At 37.0% G+C, this 22645-nt stretch overlaps 1 protein-coding gene across 6 annotated transcripts in view; it reads right to left on the bottom strand.

The window, feature by feature from the left end:
- The window catches only part of LOC5572620 (protein turtle homolog A), a 339330-nt gene that overhangs the window by 73782 nt on the left and 242903 nt on the right, over window positions 1-22645 (bottom strand). For all 6 annotated transcript variants that reach the window (XM_021845978.1, XM_021845977.1, XM_021845982.1 and 3 more), the window contains one exon: window positions 7350-7553. In XM_021845978.1, the coding sequence (XP_021701670.1) occupies window positions 7350-7553 (204 nt within the window). The remainder of the gene's footprint in view (window positions 1-7349; window positions 7554-22645) is intronic.

Genomic DNA, 22645 nt, shown 5'->3' with positions numbered 1-22645 from the left:
TTTACTAAAAAGGCTTATACTTTTAAAATCATTTACGCATATTTATCGATCTACAGCAAATCGTAAACGGTTTTCTCCGAATATTTCAATTGGTAATCTCAGAATAACATATTAGGATTATTTTCCTATGTGGAAAATAAAATCGATATGATTACAGCAGTGTTGCCAATTTTGATGATTGTCAATGTACTTTGAAAGGTCTTCAAAGCATAAAGCAATTGTGTTTCCATTGTGCTTTAAATGTGACGTGGGGACTAAATAAGTAACTCTTCGAAGGTGTAAGTAATTTTTCATATTAATACTATATTAGCACTTCCGTCAGGACTAACTTTTAACCAAAAAATTCTAATCTTATCAATTTCCTTCAAATTTAAAATATTTTTCTGCAAAAAATATAGAGGAAAAATGATTTAATTATATCTGTAAAATGGTCGCTCTAAAAATAACTTGATTTTTTCCATCATACTTCTGATTGATGATGCTTACTAAGAACAAGCTTTTTTTGAAAATAAAAATTACAAATTGTCAGATTTTTCAGCCAATTTCTAACAATCATTGATTTTGATAACCTCCAAAAATCAACCGTTTCAATCGTTGTTCCATATTTGTGTGAAATTTAATTATTTTGAAGAATATTTCAATATCACAACATTGTAAAATACTAGTCGAACGATGTGCAGAAAACCGATTGAAATTTCATTGATAAATTAAGAAGATACAGCATGCACAAGGTGTCCACTTTATAAAATAAACAGTCCTTAGATTACAAAAAAGTTTGGATATTTTTGCAAAACATGAAAAAAAAACATCTGAATTCTTCCAAAACTCAACTACTAATATTCCCACATAAACCTCTTTATTTGAAGCCTTCAAGTAGTACATGTTGTCACGACAAAAAGGGTTCCAATAAATTGGTCAGATGAAGTAAAGTATTTACGGCTCATGCTAGAAAAAAATATTTTCAAATATCACATTGAGGGCTTTCAAGCCAAATGTAACAAATATATAAAATGCTCTTAGGTTTTGATCTTCAAACAAATTTTCAGGCCAACGATGTTGTATGCTGTACCAATATGGACTAGCTGTTGTAATACCAGGAAAAAAAACTTTGCAAAAGATACAAAATATAATTTTGAAAATGATTCTGGAACTCCCTCCCTGGTATAGTACTTTTGAGTTACATAGAATATCTATTAGATATTATCTAATGTTGCAACAGTCGATTTTTGTTTGATTTGACAATGCGTACCGCATTGAAGATTCCGAATTGGTAACACAAAAACAACAGTCGGAAACAATCACCTGACTGTTTTTTATTACGAAACAGAATATCGATGAAGACGAAATTGTCACACTGCTGAGCTGGTGCGCCGTTCTGATACTAAACGTGCGAGTGTGGTTCAAGTTCACTCGTTTCCATTAAGTTCGAGTTCACAATGGAACAACATAAACCATCCCCGAAAATGTGCCCGTGCAAACACACAAATCCAAACTAACGTTGTGCTTTCGCTCGAGACGACGAAAGAGAGTTCGGATTGCAGACCTCACAAACCGGTAGCCGAGAGGGTTATGTGCTTAAAGTTGGCCATTGGTCTGGACGTGGCATTCAGAAAACTCGTCGAGACTAGTCTGCATTTTTGGGTGAAGAAAAACAAGGACTTGGTCGTCTCTAGCTAAGCTCTGTCGCCTTTTGTGGTCAGCAAACAAAGGCACAGTTGATGGACGGCGATGAGGAGTTTTTGCCGGAGCCGGATTTCGGCCAGTGTTGGTTTTAGGGTGGCTGGATGAAAAAACGCTTTCCTGGTCCGAGTTTTAGGCATGGACGTTTGTTGAAAGAGAAATGCAAACAGGACGAGAAAAGTGCGATCCCGATGGATTTCTGGATATGAGAGTCTTCTGCCCTGACCTGCTTGCAATGTACCAAAACGACTGATGGAAGGTTGCAAAAAAGCTTTTTACATCACATCCATGTGTGGGGCTTCAGTTTAGTCCTGAGGAGGATTAGAAAAGAACTGCTGCTATGACGAAGCAAACGAAGCAAAGTGCGACGTGGGCAGTGATGAAATCAATAACTATTTTGATGAACTAGCAATTTCGTCTTCTTATACAAACCATAAAGGTTTTTGCTCCTGTCGTAAGCAGAGTATTGGTTGCACTGTTATAATCGATATTTAATGGTTCGTTCAACCTTTCGTGCAAGCATCATCCAATTTGGAAGCGCAACCAGAATACATCTCACCATGGATCCAAGAATAATCTCTCTGGGAAAAGCTCAATCCGTTCTCGGTTGAGAAGGGAGCTTAATCACTAGATAACATGGGCGTAACCAAGAGAGGGCAACGACCTACGAGGCGTCGCTCTCTCAGGCCGATTTCTTAAGACAATTCTCTAATTTTGCGCCATTTTTTCTCTAATTGAATCAATGAATTTGCTCTGCAAATCTCTTAAGGATTTCGCAAAAAGTTTCTTAATATTTCTTACAGAAATTTTGGTTCGTTTCCAGAGTTCCAGAGAAACCAGAGGGTTTCTCAAGTGGTATACTTGAATTTCCTTCAGGAATTAAAGCAAACTGTATCTACTACCTTGCAGCAATCTTTCAGGTTTACTATGAATTAGTATCTTAATCTTCAGAAACGTTGATACTTTCCAAGTACTTCTCTAGCCACTGGCGATACTGAGCAGTTACCCAATTAGACGACTAGCGTTGGATTTTGAAGCGCAATAATATTATTGGCAATCGCCAAAACCTTCATGGTATCAACTAGAGAAGAAGATCTGATCAACGCTACATCTTCTGAATATTCAAATGTAACTTCTCAGACTTTGCGTTTTAGGAATCCTCGGTGAACATCCTAGTTTAATTGGTTGTGAAGAAATTTCATGGATACTCTTTGTTCATTGATAATCCAAGTGATTTGATGCCGTTGATACTACAACTTTATTTATTTATTTATTTGGTTTTACATCAATTAGCTTGGGGTCTTCCTCAGACGAGTGGTTAGAATCCGCGGGTATAAAACAATGCCATGCTGAAGGTGTCTGGGTTCGATTCCCGGTCGGTCCAGGATCTTTTCGTGATGGAAATTTCCTTCACCTCCCTGGGCAAAGAGCATCATCGTACTTGCCTCACGGTATACTAATGCTAAATGGCAACTTTGACAAAGAAAGCTGAGAAGCCGGCTCTGCCCCAGTAGGGACGTGAATGCCAAGAAGAAAAAGATCAATTAGCTTGATAAAACCTCGCCAACAATATTTCGCCAATTCACTCGGTTCATGGCCGCTTCTCTCATCCCCGACTGCGTCCCACGCTCTCCAGGTCCTGGTGCACCTGGTCAATCCACCTAGCTCACTGCGCCCCACGTCTTCTTGTTCCAACCGGATTCGTGGCGAACACCATCTTTACAGGGCAGTTGTCCGGCATTCTTGCAAGATGCCCTGCCCAGCGTATCCTTTCAACTTTAGCCACTTTCAGGATACTGGGTTCACCGTAGAGTTGGGCGAGCTCGTGGTTCATTCTTCGCCGCCACACACGCAGCCGAAAATCGTCTTTAGCAATCGGCGTTAGAAAACCCCAAGAGCTTGCAAGTCCTCCTCGAGCATAGTCCACGTTTCATGCCCGTAGAGGACTACCGGTCTTATGAGCGTTTTGTACATCATGCATTTGGTGCGGGGGTGTCTTGACCGCAGTTTGATCTGGAGCCCATAGTAGGCGCGACTTCCGTTGATGATGCGCCTTCGTATTTCCCGACTAACATTGTTGTCAGCCGTCAACAAAGATCCGAGGTAGACGAACTCATCCACCACCTCGAATATTAGCGAATATTAACGCGAATAGTCGCGTTCAGTTCCGCCTACCAGCATGTACTTTGTTTTCGACGCATTCACCATTAGCCCGACTCTTGTTGCTTCGCGTTTCAGGCGGGTGAACAAATCGTACACCGTTTCAAATTTTATCCCAGTAATGTCCATTTCGTCCGCAAAGCAAACAAATTGTCCGGATCTCGTGGAAATCGTGCCTTGACTGTTATCCAGCTCTCCGCATGACACCTTCAAGCGCAATATTGAACAACAGGCCCGAAAGTAAATCACCTTGTCATAGTTCCCACCGAGACTCGAATGAACTGGAGTGTTCGCCCGAGATCTTCACGCAGTTTTGCAAATCGTCCATCATTGCTCTAATCAATCTTGTGAGTTTCTCGGGAAAGCTGTTCTCGTCCATGATCATCCATAGCTCTACACGGTCAATATTGTCGTATGCCGCCTTAAAACCGATGAACAGATGGTGCGTAGGGATCTGGTACTCACGGCATTTCTGGAGGATTTGCCGCACGGAAAAGATCTGGTCTGTTGTCGAGCGGCCGTCGATGAAACCTGCTTGATAACTTCCCACGAACTCGTTTGCTATAGGTGATAGACGACGGAAGATAATCTGGGATAGCACTTTGTAGGCGGCGTTTAGGATAGTGATTGCACACTCCAGTTTGTAGCCCTTTTTGTAGAGGGAAAATATAACGCCTCGCTTCCACTCCACCGGTAGCTGTTCCATTCCACAGATTCTGACTATCAGCCGATGCAGACCAGCGGCCAACCTGTCCGGGCCCATCTTGACAAGTTATACTCCAATACCATTCTTGCCAGCGGCCTTGTTGCTCTTGAGCTGTTGAATGGCATCCTTAACTTCTCCCATCCTGTGAGCTGGTTGGTTTCCACTGTCCGCTGTGCTGACGTAGCCATCGCCTTCGCTGTCCTGACCTTCTGTGCCTGTCTCTGCGCCATTCAGGTGTTCATCGTAGTGCTGCTTCCGCCTTTCAATCACCTCGCGTCCATCCATCAAGATGCTACCATCCTTATCCCGGCACATTTCAGCTCGCGGCACGAAGCCTTTGCGGGATGTGTGGATCTTCTGATAGAACTTCCGCATTTCTTGAGAACGGTACAGCAACTCCATCTCTTGGCATTCCACCTCTTCCATGCGGTGCTTTTTGTCCCGGAATAGGCGGGTTTGCTGTTTCAGCTTCAGTCTGTATCGTTCCACGTTTTGCCGCGTACCATGCTGCAGCATTGCAGCCCGCGCTGCATTCTTCTCCTCTAAAACCTCCTGGCACTCCTCGTCGAACCAATCGTTTCTTGAGCTCCGTTCCACATATCCGACAATGCTTTCGGCAGCGTCGTTAATGGTTGCTTTGACTGTCCTCCAGCAGTCCTCACGAGGGGCCCTATCGAGCTCGCCCTGCGTGAGGACTGCGTCAAGATGCTGCGCGTACGCATTGGCGACATCCGGTTGTTTCAGTCGCTCAAGATTGTACCGGGGCGGGCGTCGGTACCGTACATCATTGATGACGGATAGTTTTGGGCACAGTTTAACCATCACCAGGTAGTGGTCGGAGTCAATGTTAGCGCCACGATAGGTTCTGACGTCGGTTATGTCGAAGAAGTGCTGTCCATCGATCAAAACGTGCTCGATTTGCGATTCTGTCTGCTGAGGTGATCTCCAGGTGTATCGATACGGGAGGGTGTGCTGGAAATAGGTGCTACGAATGGCCATATTCTTGGAGGCGGCAAAATCTATCAGTCGTAGGCCGTTCTCGTTCGTCAGCCGGTGGGCGCTGAACTTTCCAATCATTGGTCTGAACTCCTCCTCCTGGTCAACCTGAGCGTTCAAATCTCCTATAATGATCTTGACGTCGTGGCTGATGTGTTTTCGGGCATGTTCCGAATTGGCCACATCCCCCGGGGCACCTGGAACCTACTATAAAGTGGTCATGGCAGCCGGTGATGCTGGAAATGCTTCGGAAAGCATAACCCTTGAAAATAATGAAGTTTGATGCCCATATTGATATGGTTCCGGATATGTTCCTAATTGACCACTTTCCCCAGGGCAACTGGAACGTTCTATAGAGTGGTCTGTGCATCTAATGGTTCTGAATACGCTGCAGGAAACATCATTTTTAAGGTTGGTGTCCGCTTGGATATAGCTATGGATAATATTTACATGATTGGAAATACAAACATGACTGACCATGCTTTCCGGAACCAGTTTTACGGAAATGGTCATATTTCTGAAGATTTCCAACCAATCTTAATGCGTCCGGTGGCGTTCAACTTCTTATTAGTTCTAGTTTCTAGGAAATTTGCAATCATCTATCTAACTTTACACCGCACAAAAATACAAGCGACAGAAAAAATGACATTTGGACATGACCTCAGAAAATCCGGAACATCTCCGGTGTCCAGTGGCCAATATGCATGGCCAAGGAAGTTCCTAAAACTGGACCAAATTTGCCGTCGACTGCTTCCAGATGCATCCAATTTCATTCATTTTTCATAAAGTTATAAGCATTTGAATTTGGACAAAATTTTGCCTATCTCAATCATTTTGCCTATCCCCTGTAGTTGAATAAGTCATTGAGAAATTCAAAACAATTAAGGGGACACGGGAGACCGTGTTATTTTCCCTATCTTTCGTCTCACTCTAACAATAATCATCAAAACTTTGTGGAAGCAAATCTCGAGTTTTAGTGAACCGATGAAGCTGAAAATTTATCGGGTTGTGCACTACATATATAGAATCATAGTGATACATTTTCGCATCGATATATGGAGTGGTTCTTGGGATTTGCTTCTTGAAATGGATAGGGTGATTATGATGACGTCCCGTGCGGCCTTAAGTAAATGACGTATGGGTGCTGTCCGACTTAATTTGGTAACTCCCAAAACAGTACTGAAAATTGCTACTTTTCGATGCTAATATTAGTGCTGAAAAGTAGCACTTTTGAGTACTGTTTCTTTTGGTAGGAAAAGTAGGCCGTTATGTTACCCATTCTTTTGATGAAAAGTAGGCTGATTGACAACGGAACTGCAAAATATTAGTTTACGGAACAAGTTGCAGAATGATGATTTTTACAGCACGAGTCGTAAATTTATCCTACGAGGCTTGCCGAGTAGGATAATTGCGACGAGTGCTGTAAAAATCGAGTTCTATAACGAGTTACGTACAACATTTTTTGCAATTTCATAGACGACCACTTGAGGGTATCAGAAATTATATCGGAATGCATTTACAGCACTCTTCGCAAATTTACAACTCGTGCTGTAAAAATCATCATTCTGCAACTTGTTTCGTAAACTACTATTAGCGCACTGCATACTTCAGTGCAGGAAAGTAGGCTGTTTCATGACAGATTGGCATGATAAAAAAACAGCCTAAATTGCAAAAAATTACTTCTGAGCTCGCCATCTTTTCTTCCCTAAGGGAAACCTGGCTACGTCCGTACTAGACAAGCACTCTACAGGGAGGCGATTAAAGAAGGTGTTCCCTCACACATACACACACTCATAAATGTACTTACGGTACATATCCAGCTCGATCCGGCTGGCCAGCGGGGGCACCAGCTTCGTGTTGGTCGCCTTGCAGGTGAACACCGAGTGCAGGTGATGCCGCTGCACCGAATTCCACAGCAGCCGGTTCTCGATGACGTTGCCGGTGTTTTGCTCGATCTGATTATCCACTAGATTATCGTTGATAAACCAAAGCACGTCGGGCTGTGGTCGTCCTGGCAGGAGGGGGAAAAGAGATAAGCATAGAAGAAAGTGAGACAAGTGAGCGATTAGAATGCGCACCAGTTTCGTTGCGTCAGTGAATGTGGACGGGGGATCAAACGGGATTCGGATAAACTGGAAGAGAGTGCATGCTTATGGGGATTTTTCAAACTTTTTCCTTGACACGTGACGGGAATGCGGGACGGATCGAAATGGAGCATTATGATATAATTTAGGGCAATGAAAAGTTGTTGAGGATTCGTTCCACACATACATATACATTATGGCCCTGTAGGGGGAAGACAGCCTTTGGTACCGTAAATTCGGATGAAATTGATCGAAAGTATGAAATTGATCACCGTGTGACATGATTCTATTTCTTACCAATAGAGCATAAATATCAATGTAAGCCGAAGTAAATAACCTTTGTTTGACTTATTATTGTCGAATTGTGTGTTGTGACGGTTTTTGTGTGAAAGAATGTTTTTTTTTCTATGAAAATAATGTGAAATTCCAGAATCATGTTCGTTGTGGTGTTGACAGACATGTAATAACTTCTTGTTCTAAGCAAGGTTTCGAACATGGTGTCAGCCTGAAAGTTTGTGAGGATGCTAAGAATACATCCCCGAAGCATAATACATATTCAAAATTTGAACGAAATTGGTAATTTTGTTGAAGTTATTGAATTTCTCTTCGAAGTTAGGAAATTACTTTAGAAATTGCCTACATTTAGGCGTTTTCCGCAGTATTCTTGAAATTTCAATCTTCAAGATTTCCAAAAATATTGTGTTGTTAAGAATATAGCAAGCTTATTCGGATTCAGGGAGCTCAAATTAAGTAAGTGAAGTTGTTTTCAAAACTAACAATTATCGAATTGATAAGTGATCAATTTCACCCCGAAATTGAATCCCTCGATTTTTAATTTTAAACATGATTTTTAGTATTAAAAACACATTTGTTAGACAATATTTGTATATGAGCCATTGAGGTTCATCGTCGTACTTGTTTTACTGCATTCAGATATTTGAAATTACCAACATAATAGAAAAAAGATCAGAAAAACCGTGAAAAGTGATCAATTTCACCCGAAATTACGGTAATTAGATTCTTTCCTTAATTTGTCTTTTTTGTTCCAATATCCGCCAATTGGGCTAATTTTTTGTAAAATCAAATTTTAAATTTCGATTCGTGGAGATGTTCGTGGAGAAGTATCATATGTAAGTTAATGCATCATTAATTTTCGAAATGAAGAAAAGTCTTCAACAAGATGATTATTTTGACTATAGATGTTTGATGTTTGCAGAAATGAAGTTTAACTATAAACACTAAAATTGAAAATAGAATGCGAAAATCAAAACAAATGTTTTGAATATTGCTATTGGTAGAAAAGTAAACAACTGAACATATATATGGCTTCATATAACGCTTTTATGAATTTTATTTAGGTGAATTTCAATTACCATTCCGCTTCCGACAATTTGTGTGCACTATTTGGTGATCTCTTAAATTTCGAATTCCACACGTCTGGTGTGATGTCCGGATCAAATATTTGATTCATATATAATGCAGAAACGCCCAGCATATGCCGCCGGTTCCGTCTTCGAAAGATACGGAGCAGAGGCATAACTGTGGGATTCCGCCCTGTCGGTGTGGCGGATAGAGCAGCCTGTGAAAAGTGCTACCATTGCTGCTGTGCTGTGATGTGGCCTCGGCAGAAAGGAGGAATGTTTAATTTAGACAGGTTTTAAATTTAAAATAAATAAAAGATTATTTTTCAATCTACATATACAGCGAAATCCACTCTGCAGGTGGGCAGACAATGATATTGTGTGAAACGAAGCGAATGCGGATGATGATGATGCTGCGACGACAACGAAACCAACGACGACGGCTGCAAATAACAGCGGTGTGGCATATGTTAGTACAATGGCAAATTACATATCCGCTATAACCAAAGGGATAAGGGAAAAAGTATGTTCCCAACAAATTTTATGGATTACAAAATATCGAGCAATTTTCATATGTTGTGCAGTACTCAATTTTCAAAAAAAAAAAAAAACTCATCAATTGCGGTACACTGAAAATTATTGTGGACTTGATTCTGGTTATGACTGAATGGCACATGATGTACAGTGAGAGGCAAAATAAAGTGCCCACCTTACCAGTTTTCGAATTTCTCTCATTGATTTGGTTCAAATTAAAGTTAACACACCTAAATCTTTTGTGATATTTTATTTTTGATGTTCTTTTAAAGTTGCACTTACGAAATTTTGATAAAAAAAGAATTTTACTTAAATAAAAAGAAAATCAATTTGTATTGAAAAAAAAGTAGTGACAAAAATAAGTGCCCACTTCCTTCTTGGCCCCAGAAAAGATGATTTAAGAAAAATAAAAAGCAATTTAATAGTTAATGTGTTCTCCTTTGGCCTTAAGGACTTGCTGGAGGCTCTTCGGCATGCTTTTCACCAGGTTTTGTAGGTGTTGTGGATCTAGTTCTTCCCAGGCGCGCTCCAAGGCTTCAAAATAATTATTTTTGTTGGTAACACCAGTTTTTTCAACCCTGGCATCGAGAATCGCCCACAAATTCTCGATGGGGTTGAGGTCTGGGCTTTGTGGAGGCCATTCCAGCGGTTTAATCCGACAAGACCGGAAAAAAGACTTGGTCTTCTTTCCAGTATGCTTCGGGTCGTTGTTCTAGAGAAATATGAATTTCTCTTCAAGGCCCGTCTGGATCAGCGAAACCTCCAGATTTTCCAGCAAGATGTTAATGTAGGAATCTGCCATCATTATTCCGTCGATTTTCACGAGGTTTTCTACTCCACTCCATGAAAAACACCCCCAGACCATCACATTTCCTCCTCCATGCTTCACCGTTCCTTGGATGTGGTGCTCTGCATCACACACGAGCCCGCCGCTCTCGGTTAGACAGCTCGAGCTTCAGGAGCGCCACATCCAAGGAACGGTGACGCATGGAAGTGTGATGTGATGAAATGTGATGGTCTGGGGGTGTTTTTCATGGAGTGGAGTAGGAAGCGTCGTGAAAATCGACGGAATAATGACGGCAGATTCCTACATTAACATCTTGCTGGAAAATCTGGAGGTTTCGCTGATCCAGACGGGCCTTGAAGAGAAATTCATATTTCTCTAGAACAACGACCCGAAGCATACTGGAAAGAAGACCAAGTCTTTCTTCCGGTCTTGTCGGATTAAACCGCTGGAATGGCCTCCACAAAGCCCAGACCTCAACCCCATCGAGAATTTGTGGGCGATTCTCGATGCTAGGGTTGAAAAAACTGGTGTTACCAACAAAAATAATTATTTTGGAGCCTTGGAGCGCGCCTGGGAAGAACTAGATCCACAACACCTACAAAACCTGGTGAAAAGCATGCCGAAGAGCCTCCAGCAAGTCCTTAAGGCCAAAGGAGGACACATTAACTATTAAATTGCTTTTTATTTTTCTTAAATCATCTTTTCTGGGGCCAAGAAGGAAGTGGGCACTTATTTTTGTCACTACTTTTTTTTCAATACAAATTGATTTTCTTTTTCTTTAAGTAAAATTCTTTTTTTAATCAAAATTTCGTAAGTGCAACTTTAAAAGAACATCAAAAATAAAATATCACAAAAGATTTAGGTGTGTTAACTTTAATTTGAACCAAATCAATGAGAGAAATTCGAAAACTGGTAAGGTGGGCACTTTATTTTGCCTCTCACTGTATGTGATAGAACGACACAAAAACGTGTCCTTGAAGATGTATTGAACAACAAATATAATTTAACATGTTAAATGACACGAAAACGATGGAATGACGATGTGATCATCATTTTCCGAATCAGACACTAACGTAATTGAAATTCGACTCAAATTTATGTCATTCGGCTCGCTTCTTTTATGTGCATATGAGTGTGTAAGTTTATTGTCGATATATATACAGCATGCATCTTATTTAGCAAGGGGGCACATGTTTTAGAGCATTTATAATTTTCAGCACATCTCGAATTGTCCGCAAGGAAATCATCATCAATAATGATAATTAAAATCACATTCTTAGATTAGGTTTGCTTATCATTCAAACCATTATTTCCAAATTATTTTTCAGATTATATGCACAGTTTCCTCTGAGCGCTGAAAGTATGCTGCAATTTATGTAACTCTAATATTTTTTCAGGATGTATCTGCAAGAGAAAAACTTAGCATAAATATTGAAATTGTCAAAAAATCTAATGTTATGTTTTGTAATAAATGATCTTTCTCTAAGGATTCTAGGTCACATCTTCAAGTTGCTGCATATATTTTTTTATACACTCCCGTGCATAAGTTTGGGTTCACCCCCTAAAAACATACAAAAGTGTTCAGTCCATATCTCTGGGATTACACGTCCAATTGAAACTCTCTAAGCCGCATTCGAAAGGCAAAGAGTTATTCTTACCTCATATGTATTTTTCCGAAAACATTTTTTGAATTTTGTTTACTCAATTTGTACTTAAACTTTTACTACTTAAACATTTTTCAAAAAACACACTGAAAAAACATAGCGAATTTCCTCAGCATTCGATCGACCAAAATTTTAAAACAAGGTGTCATTAGAACCGTAATCTTATATTCTATGAAGGGCGCTCACGATTTTTTTGCGGAAAAATCTGAAAACTATTCAAAATCAATGAAACAGTTATTCAAGTCATCGTGCAAAAGTTTGGGTTCACCTGAACTTACTTGAAACGCAAAAAATCTGTGGATACTCAAACGCGCCATTATTTGCGTTTGAAAAAGCTATAAATTATTAAAATCGGTTGAAGAATGGCAGAGATATTGGCAAAAATGGCCTCAGGTGAACCCAAACTTTTGCACGATGACTTGAATGACTGTTTCATTGATTTTGAATAGTTTTCAGATTTTTCCGCACAAATTTCGTGAGCGCCCTTCAAATTCGCTATGTTTTTCAGTGTGTTTTTTTGAAAATGTCACAACTTTAAGTAAAAATTAAGTATGCAAAATTCAAAAAATGTTTTTGGAAAAATACATATGAGGTAAGAATAACTCTTTGCCTTTCGAATGCGGCTTAGAGAGTTTCAATTGGACGTGTAATCTCAGAGATATGGACTGAAGACTTTTGTATGTTTTTTAGGGGGTGAACCCAAACTTATGCACGGGAGTGTATATTATATGGCAGTGGTATATCACATTTTTGCTAATGCATAACTATTTCATATTTCATATATGAATCAAAAAGTTATTATTATATAGATCAAACAACAAATAATAGAGTAAAGTGGGGCAAAAGTTCGAGTGGGGTAAGAGTTTCTTTTTAATATTTCTGGCTCAATTTAAAACAAATCTTATAAATGTAATGGTAGTTCGAATGGTATTCAAGTAAGAGACTTTTAATCCAAATATCATAAAAATCGATTGAGATTTGGAAAAGTTATGGCAGTTTGTTGTTTTTCGACGTGAATATTGTAATTTTTGGTCAAACTTTCGTTGCATTGAACCAATTGAAGATAAAATGTTTTTCAATATTTTATGTAAGGGCGTTTCTAGGCTTATCATAAGGTTGCTTTGAGGTGTATTAGTTTTTGCATAAATGCTTGAAAACAATTTTTGGCCCATAGTGGGGCAAAAGTTCGAGTCAGCGGGGCAAAAGTTCAACTCATGTATAAAATCACGGAAAAATTTGCAAATTGCCTAAAATCCACATATTATCTTCAAATTTAGTTAAATTTGTCTGATCGTGTGAAAATTGTCACCAAAATTTTACATTTCCACTTAGTTTTGCGAAAAACTGCTATTTTTGAGTGTATTACAATTAACCCGGTTTTGGGCAATTTTTTGATGAAAATTTAGTGTGTATTTTTCGTCAAACTTAAGTTTACGGCTGGTGTAAAGTATACCTGTCATAGAAGGATCGATATTTTGTGTTTTAGCCAGCGAACTTTTGCCTCACACTAGATTCGAACTCTTTCCCCACCGGTGGGGCAAAAGTTCGAATAAGACAATCAATTTTGAAACTGTTATAACTAAAAATGGGTCAATATTTTGACACAAGTTTGTTCAGCAAAATTAGAGCCAATATGTTGAAGGTTCACTATATGATATTTGTTTTGTTTTAACTGCTATTGTTTTCCTGGAAACTTTGATTATACCACTAAGGTCGAACTTTTGCCCCACCTTACACTACATATTGGTCATTCATATATGAATTGATATTATATTTCATTATTTATTATTTCACAGAGAAAGGACATCCAAAGAAAAAAAAAACGTATTAAGAGCCCTGCAAGGAATAGATATACGGTAGTTCTGTTTAGCTTAGTTAAAAAAAATGATTACTACACACACATATGCTATTATAGCCACTGGCATAGTTTACGGTTACAAATACTTGAGTTCTTAAAATTTCTTAAAATTGGAATTTGATATAGGTTCTCTGCGATTTTCTTTTTATTTTTAGGTTGATACTTATTTGATTTTGACTTTTTGTCCTCCCTAAACAGATGGAAGCTGGTATTCTGTTTTGATGTATCCGGAAACTTTATGAACAAATCATCGATTTTTTATTTTTATTCAAATTATTTTTTTTTATCATTCTTCCCTCGACCAGCCTAATATCATCATTAGGATAAATATTCAAAAGAAAAATATATGTCGGCCGATATAATACTGCATGCATTTAGATGCTGTTTGACTACATCATTATTTATTGTAACTAGCATTTTATTTTCATATTTTATTATCATATTATTATATATATTATAATCTGTTCTACTATGTAACATGTCACTATAATATACTTTATCATGTTTTGGGGAGGGAGGGAGCTTCAAGGCAACATTGAATCTACAACTGGGCAATGAAGTGGAATGCCAATCGGACTCAGGAGGAAAAGTGTTAGTCGTTCGCGTGTAGTACTTTTCTCTCCAACAGTTGTAAAAGATTTGACGTGCCCTTCTTCTAACAAACCTTTCCGTGGAAAGCTCGACAAGTATTGCAAATTCTAATACTCAATCTGTTGGATCATATGGCTGGAAGAAGATTCCCTATTTCCTTTAGTATGGTAACTTTCATTCAGGAATACAAAACAAAAGCTTTGTCATAGCGTATTTTGTCCTCTCATATATTGTGGCAAACTCGTGAGTGTACTCAAATTTCTCGAAGAAATCTTCCACAAAAACTAGTTTCAGATTCAATTTTCATAACCAAATGCAAATGCATCTCATAGGCATAACCCAGTTTATTTTTCTGTGCTGTATTTATTGTAGTAAGTTTTTATCAGGCATATTCCAATATAAAATTTACCGATGATTACTTAACTTTCAACGCTCCGTCATCGTAATCATCGTTATTATCGCTTGTCATGAGTTCCGTTGTTACTGATCCTACGCGTTTGTTGTTGCTTTTAATTTATTACCGTATTTCGGACTGTCGCTGTTTCGTTAAAAGTGATCTTTACGTATAAACGGAATTTATCGTACACGCTAATAGCAGTCGCAGAAGTGTTTTGTTTGATCCTGAATTCGCAAAATACTATTAATTCTGTTGTTAAAGCTGGAAACATTTTTCTAGTTCTTAGTTTGCAATGGTGGATACGACAATTTGTAAGGAATGCTCCCTGAGTGTAGATGCAAAGACTGAGCCATTTACCGTTTGTCAAGGGGATTGCGCACGTCTCTTTCATGCTAATTGCGTTGGCCTAAGCGAAGATGACTTGTGTACATTCGCTCTAAAAACGAACATCATAATAATCCATATTATGGATGTGTGATGAATGTATGGACAGATTCCGGAGATTGAGTGGCAGAATATGGCCTGCTTCGTCTGTAGATTCCACTGAAAACAAATCCATCAACGATGAAGTGAAGGATTTGAAAATCACTGTTGCGGGAATATTAGAAACCCTTTCTAAAATTGCTCCGATATCTGCTTTAAATGATCGTGCTCCGCTACATTCAACGCCCTTATCAACAAACGTGCGTTTCGATACAGATGCGAGTGATGTGGTAAACGAGCAGCAGTCGTCTCACTATATGGGGAGAGAGGATTTTTCATTGTTTGTCTCGAACATTGATTCCACTGTCTCTATCTAGCTATTCGCAGAATGGTTTCTCGAGCACTGAACACTCCCGATCCTGAACGCATCGATGTTTCAAAACTGGTGTCGAAATGGAACAACAATCAACCGCCGGATTTTATTTCATTCAAAGTGACTCTTAATAGAAAATGGAAAGATCAAGCCTTGAATCCATTGATATGGCCGAAATATGTGAAATTTAGAGAGTTTATTCTACGACAAAACGTTACATGGAGGCCGGAACAGTAATGATTCATAGTATTATTGTTGTTGTTTTTGAAGAATGTGTTTTGTATAGTAGCTTATGTTGTTGTATAAAGTTTTGTTTGTGGTGTTCGATGTTTATATTGCTTCAGGCTAGTGTTGTTCTTTGAAACATGCTTTAGGGTAAGATTATTCAATAAGACAGCAAAGTCAGTTGGATTAAATACAAATACAAATACAAATACAAATACAAATACAAATACAAATACAAATACAAATGCAAATTATCGAAGCTTTAAAAGCAGTTTTTCTGTTCAAAACTAAAATTTATTAAATGAAAATGTGTTCACTGTGTTTCGGTTGGAGAATAGAATACAGTGAACACATTTTCCTGTAATTTTTCTCGATTTTGAACGCAGAAACTTCTTTTGAATATTCCAAAATCAATGACGGATCCTGCCCCCTTAAGAAATAAAACTAAAACATCGTTTCCATGACAACTATGGAAATGCAGAGGTAAATTCGGTCTCTAGCACAAAGACGAGTTATTGACTTTTGAATCTTGACCTCTCGATCTGATTAATTATGCACTATTGTCGATCAGGTGTAGGCTTACCAGATGATATCCTTTGGGAAAACATATCATCTCTGAAAACGTCCTCCTTTTTCAAATCCATCGAATATTAAATTTCATATCTATAAGTTGTCTGATTATTTATTCGTTAGAGCTTTTTATTAGTGATGCATGAGGATGAAGGATTTTTTACTATTAAGTTCAATCAATCAAGTCGGCCAATATTACACGACTTGTTTTTTCTGCATGATTGTGCATTTTTTGGTCAACACAGTGACCCTATCCATACTGTCTGGGAACAATACTTTTGGATTCTTCGATTCACATATTTTGCACCTCCCGTATGAGTACATTACGATTACCTCAAAGCAGGATTAAATTAAAACAAACTGGTTAACACAATCAACACCCTATATTTTATGAAAATAAAATATCAGAAAATGACTCACACAGTTCCATTTATTTATTAAAATAAAAATTACATAATACATTCTTTTCAAAAAAAAAATCTTATTTAATGAATCATTTGTCTGTTGAAAAAAGAACTCAAAGTTTTTCCCAACTTCATGACAAAACTAGAATATTTTTTAAGGCTGGCTTTGACTTCAGTTTTGTATCAAAGAAAATTGAAAATAAGGGTTTGTTAGGTTTGCATGTTGTCTACTCGTTTACGGAAATGAAATACCCTGATATTCCCAGTTTTTTTCCAAATTTCACAAAATAATTCCATGTTCAAGCAATATTCTAATTTTAAATGGCTAGCATTAAATAATGACAAATTTTGATTTAATAGCAATTTATACCCTTCTAGCCATTTTTTAACGCATGCTGAAGCTATTTCAATAAGAAGGTGCTAACAACAGGGTGCAGAACCACTTGGGCACTTCCATGATTCACTTTGGCATGGGAGATTATTCTTGGCCGAATCGTCTGAAACATTGCATTAGGAAGATCTTTAATATGACGCATATTGTGGCCAAATATGAGCTCAGCAGCTTTCAAAAAACGCCACTGCTCAAGTGAATCAAAAGTGCCAAGAATAGGATCCGGTTTCATAACAAAGTTTTATTCAAATGAGTTTTATTTGCCAATGATGGGGTCTTTGATTTTGTTCGTTTGAGCTCTGTTCATCATAATGAACTTGACGGGTCTTTCAAGTGTATCAGTATGCTTGTAATATTATTACATTTAATTAGAAAATTTTCTAGCATTCTAAATTAACCTTCTCTTTGCTGTGGCACACGCTGTGAACTAGATTATCGAAATTCTTACATTTTGCCTTATGAAAGGTGGAACGATTATTGCAATACGAACGCTTTATGTATGGTTTTAGCATCACCCCACATCAAGGAGTCGATAGACGCGTGGTGAATGCACGGGCCAAACGATCGCAAGGTTCTTGGTTCTTGTTTTTGTTTTCATTAGGCAAAGCTATGAATTTCAACCCGGTTTCTTGTGGCGAATTTTCATAAGGAAGCCGAGGAGTCCTCTGCACTTCCACATTATTATTTTCCACGAAATCCCTCCTAGAATTTTCCTAAAGGATCCCCAAAAAAAAAATTGGATGTATCAAAATAAAACACTAACAATTACTTAATCTCCCATCAGTTTTTCTAGAACATCCTCCAACACTCTCGTTTAAAATATGTTGGAATATTAGACCGGAAACTACTCCAGATATCTTGAAGGATTTCTCAGAATTTTCTAAAAAATTGTCCTTCAGAATTTCTTAAAGATTTTAAGGTGAAGGTGAATCGAAGCCAAACTACAAATTTTCAAGAGCACGGATCTCGAGAACCAAACACCCGTTTGAGCTGAAAAGCTAATCGATTGGTCATCACCAGCGAGTGACCAATCGATTCAGTTTTCAGCTTAAACAGATGTTTGGTTCTCCAGATCCGTGCTCTTGAAAATTTGAAGTTTGGCTTCGATTCATCTTCACCTTAACTAGATTTTTGTTTTCTAATAAGTACCTTCAAGATTTACTCCAGAGATTACTCCTAAGATTATTTTGGGAAATCATCCAATAATTCTAAGCGATTTAAGAAGTTTTCGTATGATATGCAAACATTCTTCTAGGAGTTTCTTATGTATTTCTCCAAGGAAATGTGAATGATTTTTTTCCGAGAAGCTGAGAAGGTGTTGAAAAAATAAAATCGTTGAGAGACCCCTAGAGTAAATCTTAGGGTAACTTCTTTAAAACTTGTGTAAATTCTTAAGTTACCCTTAATGAATTAGGATTTCTAGAAGAACTTACTCTTGAGGAAATTTAACAATTTTACAACCTTAAATGAACTCTTGAATATGTCATGGGGATTTTTTGAGTAATTCATTTAAAAATGTTTTTAAGAACTCCAGTTATCCTTGGATAAAATGCTGGAGAAGTTCCTAGAAAAAAATCTAGGGAAACTCAATCATGGAACACAAGTAAAATTTAAGGAGTTATTCGAAATGTTCTTAATAGATTCACTCGAATAACTCCTCGAGGATTTTTTTTGGAGCAATTCTTAGGAATCACCGTAGATGAAATGGCGTAGAAATTTTTGTCGGGTTTCTTGAAAAAAAAAAAAAAAATCCTTGAAACAATTGTACCAACAACTATGCAATAAGTCTATGCAGGTTTTCTTGAAAACATAAAAAAATCTGTGCAAATCATCGGAATATCTCTTAAAGTAACGACTGGAGATTTCGGTAGAAAAGTAAGTGAAATAAATCTGAAGGAAGTCCTAGGATAGTCTTTAGAAAATTGTACCAAGTAATATATGAGAAAATCACTAGAGGTAGTAACATTGAAGTGCTCGAGGATTTTCTGGAGCAAATTCTGAAGAAATTCTCTTAAGCATCATTTGACAAAATGTTGGAAGAATTGGTAGAGATTTTTATGAAGAATTTATGGAGAGAAGACTGTATTAGTTCCTGATAGTACTTTAAATGAAATCTCTGGAGAAACCAGGGTAATTCCTGAAGTTGTTCTTGAGAAACATGAGAAGAAATTTAGCATCACAATTATCTGCAAGTAAGATTAGGAAAATAAATAGACTAGAGACCATTTTGGTTAAAATAGAGACCTCAGAGGCCTGTTATCAAAAATAGATGCTTTTGTGAGACTTTCATAAAAATGAAGACCAATTATCTAAAAAGGAATCTGCTACCGGCCCTAGAAATGTTAATCTTTGACTGATTTAATATAGAGATAATTAAAACGTCAATCATGTTTTGGTAAGTCGATACAATTTCATACTTGAAAGGATCGTCACTGAACAGCTCAAATAATGGTTTGATGGCGCAGTAGAATATTAATGGTTACTCTGGGTTTAAACGCAAAAATCCTTTGTCGTGAACATTTTCTCCCATTAATTACTGCCTCAAAATAATATCCCTGATTATGAGGTTTTTTTCCAGGTTGAATAAAAATCCCTGATAATTCTTGGTTTTTCCAGGTAGTAGACAACCTGGTTTGTATCAACGTTGTAGTAGAAAAACGGTGTTTTCTTCTTTATTGTTTCTCGAGCATGTATGTTTGTATTTTTTTTACCCGGAACTTTTTTATCGTCCCATACCTTGTCACATACTCTTTTTGTTCTAAGTTGTCCTGGGCCAACATATGATTCCAAAGGTACTTTAAGGTGTTAACTTATCGTGAAAAATTTAGCTGTACTTTTTTGCAATTTTCATTTATCTACAGACTTCAAATTTACGTCATATGAGCCCGACATATTAAAGCATGTGAAACGACGAAAGTTTGTGCTTCAAATTACGTAATTTTCCGTCACATTGAACTTAATTATGTTAAGATCAGAAAAAAATTCAGTCAAATTTGACTTAATGTTTATGTTCAAATATCATCAAATTTTCGTAATTTTTCCCTCACATCAAGTATATTGAATTCTATAGAAGTTCTAATATTTATAATGGTTTTCGTAACGATAATTGTACATGTGACCTATATGCATCATTGGTGACAAAACTCATTATTTTACTATAAGTCTTTTTTCAAAAAATTGTCTCGAAAACTTGTTTCATAATAACATCTAACTTGTATCAAAAAACTCAGAAATTCGACATGAACAGGCAAACATATTTCGTCCAAGGTAGCCAACAAATGTACGTAAGTCCTGAAATTGAAATTGTTATTAATTGCTATGTTTCCATAAAATCAACACAGTTGCAGTAAAAAATAATCCGTGGTGAGGATCCAGAAAAATCTTAAAGGTGTGCCGTTGATATCTGACAGCTCCATAGAATTTATTTTACACTTTATCAAAGAAGAATTCAAGCTGGTTTATTCTCTAAAAACAGAATGTGAGTGTTGAGAACAACACTTTCGGTTGGAAAAGTTCAACTCTTTTACGCTTACTTAAAAGGGTCTAGAATAAGACAAAAGAACTCTGAAAATCTCCGTCGTTATCCTAACGATTTTATTTTTTGTAGCAATACAATCAAACACTATCAAGGATCAATATCCACTTGAAAGTTACTTTAACAGAGAGTATTCCCAAAGTTATTCAACAAAAGGTACTCCCTAGTTTCATCCGGTACATTGTTTTCTGATTAAAAAATAGTTTCAGGACCCTAATTAAAATGTGAGGGTTGAGATATATTTTTTTACTATACTCAAAATTTGTATGACTTAAGAATTCACAAACATCCTATTTTAAAACCTGTTTTCTGATGAATCAAAATTTGACCCGGTGACATGTAGTTTTTCTACATGAATTTGATTGTAGAAGGCCATAAACAAGCACGGGCAAAAATATAAATTTTGTAATGCACTCAAAATTTTGAACTACGGAAAATTTAATTTTTCAAAACTTTACTCGACTGAATCATGAGTGCTGAAGTTCAGTGGAATTCTTAGAGGAATCTCTGTGAGAATTCTTGCAGAAACTCCTTAAGATCTAACTTAATGATTTTAAAGGAAAATGTCTAAGGAACCTAAGGAAAATGTTCTTAATATCCTTTAGAAGTACTTCCAAAAGGTTCCTTCTGAGAGTTGGTGCAACAATTCAATCAAGAATATATTAGGTTTTTTTTTCAAGCAATTTCTTTCAAAACTCTGAGAAGTTTTCCCACGGTTTAGCACAGCAGTTCCACTAGTGGTAAATTTAGAAACTTTTCAAAGAAATCATGAAATTCAATAAAATTCGACACAAGTGTTTCTTTAGATAATTCACTAAAGACGGATTTCACGCCAACTCGACACGCGATTGGCAGCACCCCTTCAGAATTCAATGAAACTTTCTGGATGTCAAAAGTATGTGAAACTAAGATACTTTGCATATTTTGTAATATCAAAATCGATCTAGACTAACATTTGGAAAGGGCCAAAGTTTTTTTTTACTTTTTTCATAAACCCGTATAACTCAAAAACGGTAAGACCTATAAAAAAGTGTTGTATGGGGGACTGTCGTGAAATTTCCTGACGTTTTAGAAAAAAAAATGATAAAATAAAAAACATTTTCTACACTGAAAAAAAAATGTTTCAAAACTTTAAAGTCGATTTAAAAAAAACGGCTTTTTCAGATTTTGATCATCCTTAAGCAAAAAGTTTTGTAATTAAATTTACTAAAAGTCGTCCATACATTGCAAATTGGGCATATTTTAGAGAAAAAAGTTTTTCTAACATCGATTTTTTTTGGTCCAAAATGAATTTTTTATTTTATTTTAATTTCGCTTTAAATAGTCTAGCATTATCATATTTTGAAGTGATAAAGGAGTTTAAACCACAAAATAGATCATATTTGTTTTATTGGGAGTAGTTAAAAGAAATGACACGGAATTTATAAAGTTTTTTTTTAATTAAATTCAATTGATCTCGGACCAAACCGCTTATGAGAAAATCAACTCCGTCTAACAATCCGATGGGTAAGATATCACAATAATATTAAATTTCTTATTTGGTCAAAGCGAATCTTAACAGGTGTCTGGAAAGGGTCAATATTATGCTTATGAAAAACGTCGTGGTTTGTTTTTATTTTTATTATTGCTATATATCCTAAAACGTAGTATCTGCACATGAATATTTACATCATTTTTGGGCTTTACTGAATAAATTGAATATTTTTGGTTCATCCTCTGAATGGTATACCGTTTGGCTGCAATTTGTGTATCACTAATAGGCATAAAACGATAATATTTTGGGTACCAGGGACAGTTTTAACCTTATCAAAGAATTCCACCAATTCCTTTGACATTTTAACATATTGTTCATTAGATATATAACAGAAATTTAATTTGGTGATACATGTATCAGTTTGCTTCACTG

Source organism: Aedes aegypti, chromosome 2 (genome assembly GCF_002204515.2).
Source record: "Aedes aegypti strain LVP_AGWG chromosome 2, AaegL5.0 Primary Assembly, whole genome shotgun sequence".
NCBI classification, from domain to species: Eukaryota; Metazoa; Arthropoda; class Insecta; order Diptera; family Culicidae; genus Aedes; species Aedes aegypti.
The sequence above is the reverse complement of the archived record's forward strand: the minus strand, read 5'-3'. Positions and strand labels throughout refer to the sequence as shown.